General features: G+C 56.8%; 1 protein-coding gene and 1 pseudogene across 3 annotated transcripts in view; both read left to right on the forward strand.

Annotated features, from left to right (window-relative positions):
* The window catches only part of TBC1D22A (TBC1 domain family member 22A), a 285,991-nt gene that overhangs the window by 24,670 nt on the left and 251,418 nt on the right, over positions 1 to 9,903 (forward strand). For all 3 annotated transcript variants that reach the window (XM_019651702.1, XM_019651703.1, XM_019651701.1), the window contains exon 4: positions 3,173 to 3,349. In XM_019651702.1, the coding sequence (XP_019507247.1) occupies positions 3,173 to 3,349 (177 nt within the window). The remainder of the gene's footprint in view (positions 1 to 3,172; positions 3,350 to 9,903) is intronic.
* The window catches only part of LOC109387611 (fatty acid-binding protein, epidermal pseudogene), a 42,656-nt pseudogene continuing 40,421 nt past the window's right edge, over positions 7,669 to 9,903 (forward strand).

The raw sequence follows: 9,903 nt of genomic DNA on the forward strand, positions 1-9,903 counted from the left end.
CCTGTGCCCACCTTGGAGTTGGTCACCTTGGCCTCCTGGGCAAGCCTTTTGTGCGCATTTGCACGAATGATAATAATAGCTAGCACTTACCCCTCATTTCCTGTGCAGCAGGTACCACGAAGCCTTTGGAACAAATAAGCTCCTTAGGCTTCGCAGCAGCCCTGGGCGTCCTTCACAGGAGACTAGGCGGTCTTGTGGCCCGCCCAGCACCACAGGCTGGGGTGCTGGCTCAGGGCAGCAGACCCAGCACCCCTGCTGTTAGCCGCCCAGCAGGGCTTCTCCCAGGGGCCATGTGGCAGTGTCTGCGGATGTTCCTGGCCGCACACCTGGGGCAGGTGCGTGTGCTGCACGAAGCGGCCAGGCGCCGGGGTGCTGCTCGACCTGCGAGACCCCCACCTGCACGTGTGTGGAGCTGTGGGTGCGAGGCCTGCTGAACCCTGCCCTCGAGCCCCAGGCGCTCCTGGGCCCCTCTTGGGAGCTGTCCCCCTTGGTGGCCGGCAGCGGCCAGGGTAGTGGAGCGGGCAGGACACTTGGGCCTGTTTGCAGTTTTCGGGCCTCTTGGCCCGTGAGTCATCGGGACAGCTTGCTCAGCAGTGGCACCAGGGTGAACACACGCCAGACCTCGTTCTCGTGGGACCAGTGCTGGCACAGCGAGGCTCTCCATACCTGTGCGGTGACTCCCAGTCCAGCGGGGAGACGCGAGTTCTCGGGAGCTTTCATTCCATGGGCGGACGGAGCCTGGAGTGGCGCACAGGACCCAGAAGCTTCTGCGGGTGGAAGTCTCAGTTTCGTCTCGCTGAGGAGGGCCAGGGATGTGTCAGGGAGGCTTCGGAGAGGAGGTGATGTCTGCAGGGTCCCCGGGAGGTGAGGCTGACCCGGCAGAGGGGAGGCCCCAGGTTGGCGGGCCTGGCCGGTCTCCCTGGGGCAGGGTCGTGTCTGTCTTGCGCTTGGTGAGTTCCTGAAGGCAGGGCCCTCGCCCCAGGTACCTCGGTTTCTCCCTGGTGTCTGGTGTAGTCACACCAACGCTGCTGAAGTCAACCGGGCTCACCTCAGGCCTGGCGACCATGTGGCTGTTCCCCTGTCTCCCCTCGCCACATGGCACCCACATCTGTCCCTGCACGGGGACCCACTCCCCAGGACCAGGCAGGGCCTATGCTCAAGGAGGGACCCGTGACTTCCATTTTGTTTTGTAATTCTGCACATTCTGGAATGTTGCACTTCATGGGGTACCGTCCACTGAGAGCACTGCCTGTCCTGCTACGTGGGTGTGCCCCTGCCAGCATTTATGTGGACGCCTGTCCCTCACAGTGGGCCGCCGTGTCCCCGCAGTACCTGTGGGGCCTGCCGCTGCTATCACCTTTGGCCCTCAGCCTGGATACATGGTGGCCTGAAAGTTGAGTGATGGGCAGCCGGGGGCTTGTAGGCTGACCTCGGGTGTCTGCTGTCCAGACTTTCTTAGTAAATGCCTGAGAAGCCTGTCGCCTTCGTACCAGACATCAGATGCACTTGGCTTGTTTTAGGGTGGCAGCAAAGTGTGTCTTTGGCTGGGAAGGGCTCAGTGGGCACAGCCAGGGGACAGTTGTCCCCAAAGCTGACCCAGTGATGGAGTCTTGTGTAATGAGGTCTTGTGTGAATGCTGACTGGTTGTGGTCAGACCCTGGGGGTGGGATGTTGCCGTGTCTTCCATTCACGGTGCAGGGACTGGTTGCCGATGTTACTGTTTCCTCGGGGACGTCGCTGTCGCTTTACCTCCCAACTTCTACCTTCCCCATCTTGGAGGGAGGGCCGGAAGTGTGCTCTGCTCAGGAGTGCGTCCTCATGTGTCTTAAAGTCACACGAGTCATCTCTGGGACTGCAGGTGAATAAAACTGAGCACGTTTACTCCCTTGACACTGGACCCGCCCTCCTGCTGAACGCTTCCCTGCGCGATCCTGAGATGCGTGGAAGGCATGGATTCTAAGGAGGAAGAGGCGCGCCGAGAGTCTCACCTGTCCTCTGCGCACCCCTTCAGCCTTCCCCCTTAGCGCTTCCCCGTGCAGGCTGGTGGGGAGGCCTCCTGCAGGGGAGGGTCAGCCTGGGCAGCGGGAGAGCGCTCTCTGCGCCCACTGTGGCAGGCTTTTCTGGAAGCTCTTCTGGGCCAGACTCTGACCGGAGGCCGCGGGTCGCCCGCTCCTCTGTGCCTGGGGGACGCAGTGTGAAGCCTTTCCCGGCCATGTTTTGGGGTGATGAGCACACTCTGCACAGCAGTGCTGACTCCCGCCCCCATCCCCACTCCCGAGCCTGGCAGCAGCTGCCGCCAGGGCACGTGTGCCTCACCGTGTGCTTCCCGCCCCGCTTCCTGGAGCTTAGTTTTCACTCTGCTTTAAATTTCCTTTTCAGAAGCTGGGATCGCTCGAAGGCATTTAGACCCGGGGGTTTCGAGCCTCTGGTGCCCCTTGCTCGTGGGCCCTTTGCTGGTTTTGGTGGCTGTTTGTCGAGTTGCTGGAGGGCCTTGGGCTCTTCCCTTGGCTGTGCCTGGTTCTAGGCTGCTGATGGGATGTGCTCTCACCTCGCCCCTGAGGGTTGTCTGGGTCCCTGTGGGCACAGGCCCTTCAGCCTGGGCGAGGGCTGGGCAAGCTTGTGCTCGGCGCCCCTCCTCCTGTGCTCTGGGGATGCTGGGTTTGCGCTCTTGCAGCGTCTCTGGTCCCTGGCGTGCCCAAGCCTTTGCCGCCTGGTCTCAGCGCCTTCTCGGCTGCACCCCCATCGCAGGTGACCCCGGGCTTCCCTCCATGCTCAGGCCTGGGCGACCCATGCAGGCACCCTCCTCCCGCCCTACACCCACAGATCTTTGGTCATGTCATCTGGGCAGGTCTGATCTGGGGGTGCCCTGGCCTCTGTCATGTCCTGCGGTGGCCTGGAGTTTTTTGGTTGTCATTGTCTTCTATGTGGGGCGTGTCTGTTTTCCTGATGGATGATACTGTACCAGTAAGGCGGGTGAACTTCATAGGTATTAGCTAGTTCCATCTTACTGCTCAGGAAACCGGGGTCGGCGCTGCTCAGTGCTGGGAGGAAGAACAGCTGTGACACGGCAGCATTCACACAGGGCGAGCGGCACAGCAAGTGGGAGGCCTTCTTGGTGGAGGCCAGAAAGTCCAGGGGCCGCCCTCACCCTCTGTTCTCTCTCCCTCCGCAGAAAGTGCCAGCAACACGGTCCCTCTGCAGAGGTCCCAGTCTCTCCCACACTCGGCGACTGTCGCACTGGGAGGGACATCGGACCCCAGCACCCTCAGCAGCTCAGCGTTAAGTGAAAGAGAGGCCTCCCGGCTCGACAAGTTCAAGCAGCTCCTCGCCGGGCCCAACACAGACCTGGGTAAGTCGCTGGGTGGCGGACTGCGCAGGCGCCTTGTTCCTGAAAGAGGCCCAGTTCTTGGGGGACCCGGTCTGCTGTTCAATGCACTTGCTTCCCTGTGTGATTCACGTTGTGTACACATGTTTTGTTACTATGCGTCCAGTGCAATTTGATCAGTATTTTCTGTTCTTTTATTTTCTTAAGGCCCCAGCTGCGTTCTCTGGGCTTCAGAGCTGCCCGTGGTTTGCTCTGTGAGGCTTGGCAGGTGGGCATCTGCGTTCTTCATAGTGTCCCTGGGGCCAGGCTGGCGACCGCCGTCAGGACCACTGCTGACTCTGCACCTTCCTGCTGGGGCCTCCCAGTCGGCGTAGAGTGTGATAGGCTGTGAGCACTGCAGGGGAGCCGGGGCGAGCCTGGGTAGGCCGTCGGGCCTGCGGGGGACAGTGCCGTCACCAGTGTGGTTCTTGTGGGTCATGATACCTACTGTGGACGCTCTGCAACCAGGCTTCGAGGCACGTGCTTGCTTCCAAGTCGTCTGCCGGAACTGCACTTGAATCTGTGTTTTCATTTATGTATCTCCTCTTTGTCAAGTGCCACCCTGTGCTAGGTGTTTTGCTGGGTGCTGGAGCTTTCAGGATGGTCAGGAAATCACTCTTGGTTACGGGGCAGGTGCCAGAATGGAGGAGCTCTGAGGGCTGGGCACCCTGAGGAGGGCAGTGCCCCGCTCGGCCAGCAGGTGGCGCGTGAGACCCATGAATGGGTGGCACTGAGCAACCAGGTGGGGCGAGCCTGGCCAACCGGAAGCAGCCTGCCTGGGCCCAGGAGGTGGCCGGGAAGGTCTGGTAGCCCTGTTCTGGGGCTCTGGGCACCATTCTCACAGTGCGCTCCCGCTTTAGTTTTACTGGTTTTTGCACGTGCACATGTAGGGCAGTTACAAACACTTAAAGGGCGTTGAGGGAAGGTGAACCCCTTTCCCTTGCCCACCTCCCCCCTCTCTTCCTTGTGCACCACCCCAGGAGTCTTCTTCCAGAGATGGTCCATGCAGTGTTGGGTCTGACTTTTGATTTTGACATAATTTCAAATTATAGAAAAGCATGAATAGTATAAGCAGCTCCCATATACTATTTGCCCAGATTCACCGGTTGTTTACATTTTGCCCCGTTTCGTTCTCTTGATGTATGTGCTGTGTGTGCACGTTTTTCTTGAACTACTGGATCATATCTCCTCACTCCTGAAAACTTCACTGTGTGTTCCCTGAGAATAAGACATTCCCTCCATATAGTCACAATATCATTATCAAAGTTGGGAAATTTGTGGAATCTAAAGAACAGAATAAATGAGCGAACTAAACAGAAATAGACTCAGAGATATAGAGAAAGAAACTGATGGTTGCTAGATGGGAGGGGGGTGGGGACCAGGGAGAAGGGGAAGGGATTAGAAAGCACAAATTAGTAGTCACACTGTTGCCATGGGGATAGAAAAGACAGTTTGGGGAATATAATCAATAATGATGTAAAGGTTTTGTAGGGTGTCAGATGGGCACTGGACTTATTAGGGAGACCACTTCATGGACGGTGGAGATGCCTGACCTCTGAACTGTCCACCTGAAGCTGAAGCTGAGTAATAACGAATGTCAACTATAATTTAATATTTGTATATGGTCACGGGAAATGGAGCGCAGCATAGGGAACAGAGTCAGTGGAACTGGAACAGCTGTAGACGATGTCAGAGGGGCAGTAGACTGCGGGAGGGGTTATCAGAACTTTGTGAGGGGTGTGAATGGTATGTTGTTTTGTACACTTGAAACTAATAATGATAATTAAAAAAAGGTCAGGAAATGGAACACTGTACGGTGCTCTTATGTAATCCACAGCACGTAGTCATGTTGACCAGTATATCTTTTCTGTAGTCCAGAATCCTGTGGGACCACGTGTTGCGTTTGTGTCACGTCTCCCGTTGGTGTTAACCTGCCGCAGTACCAGCCTTCCGTCCCGTTCTTTGACCGGAATTTATTGCAGAGTGTGGGTCCCTCGCGGTGGGCTATGGCATGTCCTCCTGATGGGATTTGGGCCGTCAGGTCATCTGTGTTCTTGGTCGCTGTCACAGGAGTCTGTGGGGCTGGTTTGTCCTGTTGCTGACGACGTCCACTCTGATCACGTGGTTAGGATGGGTCTGCCAGCTCTTCCAGTGACGAGTTACTCTTTTTCCTTGGTGGTTTGTGGAGACACACTTTGGGGTCTGTGCATTTGCACAGTGTGCTTCTTTCTCCACGGGAACGGTAACGCTGTTGCTCTCACTTTGTCCATGGAACCGTGTATTTCCTCCTAAACTCTGGAGAGCGCTGTAGCCTGTACAGGGCTCTGAGCGTGCCCGTCATGGTGCCCCGTCGTTCATTTGCCGCCCCTCCGATGGACACTACAAACTTCCTGTTACGACAGACGACTTGACAGCTGCTCTCCAGACGTCCCATCCTCCCCTGTGCAGGGACGTTCTAGAGCATCGCTAGTGTGGGTGGGCGAGAGGGAGACCTTGAGGACCGGGTGGGAGAGTCCCCATCGCTCTGGGAAGGACAAGTGGGTCGTGTGGGAAGGATGTACCTTAGCCGCTGGCTTTCCTGGTCCCCCAACAGACGTCTGCCTTTCAGGCGGTGGAGGGGGGCCACGGTACAGAGCGGCAGTGAGAGTAAGGTTCTGGGGACGGGCTGCCTGCGTGGAGCGCTGGCTCCACTGCTTCCTCGTCGTGTCCAGGCCCTTGAGCCGGCCTGGTGACTCCCAGGCTCAGTCCCCTCGTTCATCTGGAGGCGTAACGGTAACAGTACCGGTTGTGCAGGTAATACACATAACGTGCGTAGGCGGGTGCCCAGCACGTAATAAATGCTCCGGAAATGTTACTGTTTCATTTGCATTGACCCATTTATCGTCTAACTTGACTTTTAGAATATGGATGTATGTGGCCACTTTTGTGATCGTTGACACGTCAGGGTGGCTTCTAGATGCCTTCTTGGTTACGTTCAGCGGTTTCTCGTTGTGGGTGGCAGGGCGAGAGCTGATGAGAACAAGACTGCCTGATGGAATCCCCTTCTGGGCCAGGATCTGAGCCCCCAGGTAGAATCTTCTCGTGGACTTTGTCACTGGGGTAACTTGGGAAATTAAAATCATACTTAAAAATAAGCTTTCAAGACTTGTGGGAAAATGAGTGGATGTATGGATAGATTGAAAGGTTAACATGTAAAAATCTACTTCTTTTGTTAGGTTGGTGGGATTATGGTTTTTTTTTTTCTTTCTTCAGAATTTTGTTTAAATATCACATCTAACACCAAAGAGCTAAACCCAAGGCTTTCACAGCTAAACAATTGCTGGATTTGTGTTTAGTGGCAAGAGAAAGCACAGCCGGTAAGTTGCCTGTGTGTGGAAGGCATTTAAGATCACGTTGGAAGACAGCAGAGTGTATCGTCTTCACGTTACGTGAAAGACGCGCGTGGCAAATGTTTGCCAGTCAGTGTTGGAAAGCAAATCACTGCGGTGAGAAGCGCCCACAGGAATGATCCCGCCTGCTGAGCGCCAGCCTGTCCAGCGGGGCGCGGCTCCTCGTTTAGCTTGTGCTGGTGGGAGCCGGGGGCAAGCACAGCAAATGAGCGTGACAGCCCATTCTGCCCTCGCAGTGACTCAGACGTCCTCACACACGGCTGTCTGCTCTGGTGCCCACAGAAGTGGCACTCGGAGGCCTCTGAATGGCAGTGCAGCGTGGCAGTGTGTGGGGCCTGTGGAGTGGGGCCTGAGGTTAGCGGGTGTGTGACGCGTCCCCTGGCACTGCAGTGTCAGACGTGAGTACAGAGGGAGCAGGCAGGCCGGTGGAGGCGGGCCAACCCTGCAGGGTCCTTGTATCAGGAGGTGATGTCCGAAAGGTACCCGCGTGGTTCACTCACTCACTCAGTGTTCATGGAGCACCGGCTGCTGGTGGGGGCACCGTGGCAAAGCGGAGCGCCAGACCGGGGCCCTGCCCACACGTTCTGCGAAAGCTGGGTAGGCTGGGCAGCAGGAGGAAGCCAACACGGTCCCCGCTGGGCCAGAGGCCGCAGAGATAGGGGACAGCTGGTGGACACAGGAACCAGAGCATGCCAAGAAGTGTGTCATCTCACTGGGGAGACAAAACCAGGCACTTGTGAACCAGCCACGGGGAGCAGTACAGTCACCCCCCATCCGCGGTTTCACTTAACTGCGGTCAGCCATGGCACAAAAGTATTAAATGGGAAATCCCAGAAATAAGCAGTTTGTAAGTTTTAGGCCACACTCCCCATGACACCCTCTGCCCCTCTCGCCCCTCCTGCCACCTGCACCACCATGGGCACCACCCAGCAGCTGGCAGGAAGAGGGCGCTTCGTGAGGCAGAGGCTTTGACGAGTCCCTGAGGGGAGTTGGAGTAGGGATGGCTCTGTGAAAAGCGGATGCCATGGCCAAACCAGACTGTGTCACCACTCCCGACGGCCACAGCCTCCCCTTAAAAACTGAGAGCATGTTGAAAACTGCATGTGACCTGGGAGGGAGTTTGAAGAAACTACAGCCGGTGGCAGAAAAACTCAGACTGTCTGCAGCTTCATAAACAGCTCAGAAATGGGACGGGACGGAAAGCACAGGAACGAGAAAATGGGAAGGGGGGAAGCTAGTGGGGGCGTGAGTCATGAACAACATCACCTGTACTCGGGTCTCTGAGAAAGTAGAGGAAAAATTCCATCATCCTTCTGGACAGGAATTAGCTGCGAGGAGAAACAGACTCAGTTCAGTGAGCAAATCTCTCCAGGTTTTTTTTTCCCATTACTATTCAGTTATTTTTATCACAGACGTTGTACTGGCAACTGTTCCTCAGTGTTGGCTTAATTAGGATCAGCCCTTTGGTTAGTAAATAATGTGTTTCTGCTATAAGAAAATAAGTTTAAAAAAAAGTTTTATATTGTACACCACTCTGAGTAGTGTAATCCTGCTGTGTCTCCCGGGTGGACGGCTGTCATCCCAGCCACGTGCCCGCCCCCTTAGTCACTTAGTGCCGTCTCGGTTATCAGATCTGCTATCTGAATATCGCAGTGCATGTGTTCAGGCAACTCTTATTTTACTTAATAATGGTCCCAAAGCGCAGAGCAGTGATGCTGGCAATTCGGACACGCCCAAGAGATGCCGTCAAGCGCTTCCTTCCTTCAAGTGACGAGCTATGTGTGTATTGGAAAAATGGTATACAGAGGGTGCGATACTCTCTGTGGTTTCAGGCATGCACGGGTTGGGGGGGCGGGCCGGGAACGTGTCCCCTGCGAACAAGATGGGGTGACTGTCTATCCAAGTAATTACACAATTGCTGCCATTTTGGGTTCGTACTCTGTGCTGGGTATTGTTTCATGCATGTGTGTGTGCACAGGTGCGCACACACACACAGACACTCACATACACTTACACACACACACACACACATACTCACACGCACACTTACACACTCAAATACACTCATACACAGTCTCTCTCTCTCACACACACACTCTCTCTCTCTCTCTCTCTCTCTCTCTCTCACTCTCTCACTCTCTCTCTCTCTCTCTCACTCACTCACTCACTCACTCACTCCCCCAAACCCAGACACACCGGCTGTCTCCAAATAGCAGACTGCTCCTGGTTCATAGCTGACAAGGTTGAGCTTTCAGTTCAGGACCAGATGCTCTCCAGCCCCCTGTGAGTGCAGAGCTGGTCACGGCCACCTCGGGATGCGCTCACATGCCCGTCACACTCTCTCCTGGTTGGTGTACATGCTCTGTGTTCATCGGAGGCCTTGGGGAAAGAGGGGCCCTGTTCGCCCCTCGGGGCCCTGTCGGAGAGCCTGGAGCACAGGCTGGCCCTGGGCATTGTGGGATGGCTCCTGGCCGGCTGTGGCCAGGAGGATACTTCTTGCTCCTGCAGGGCCAGGCCCAGGGCCCGCAGCGCCCAGTGTGAGTCACCCTCTAGTGGCCAGGCGCCAGCCCTGCAGCCTTAGCTGCACTGGACCAGCAAAGCCCATTATGGAGGTGTGTGCATGGCCAGGTCCTCAGAAGAGATGAGACCATGAGAGGGACAGGGGCCCAGCTCCAGCCCACTCAGCCTCGCCCTGGAATCTCCTCAGGGAGGGACGCCCACCCCTGAGTGCAGAGACCCCAGTGGAGAGCACACACATGACTGCGGAGTCGGCGTGGCTGGCACTGCTGCCAGCTCCTCGTCCAGCCACCCCTTCTGTGTGCCCAGTGCTGGCCCTCCCCCGCCCCTCCCTTCTGCTCCTCTCCATCCCTCCGCCTCTCCCCTCCGCCTCTCCCCTTCTCCCCTCCTCTCCCCGTCTCGCCCCTCCTCGCCTCTCCCCTTCTCCCCTCCTCTCCCCTCCTCTCCCCTCCTCTCCCCTCCGCCTCTCCCCTCCGCCTCTCCCCTCCTCTCCCCTCCGCCTCTTCCCTTCTCCCCTCCTCCCCCCCCCGCCCCTCCCCCTCTCCCCTCCTCTCCCCTCTGCCTCTCCCTTTTCCCCTGCTCCTGCTCCTTTCTGCCCGCCCCCTCTTCTTGGCTGGGTGCACTTCCGCCTCC

Source organism: Hipposideros armiger, unplaced genomic scaffold, assembly GCF_001890085.2.
Source record: "Hipposideros armiger isolate ML-2016 unplaced genomic scaffold, ASM189008v1 scaffold_164, whole genome shotgun sequence".
NCBI lineage: Eukaryota > Metazoa > Chordata > Mammalia > Chiroptera > Hipposideridae > Hipposideros > Hipposideros armiger.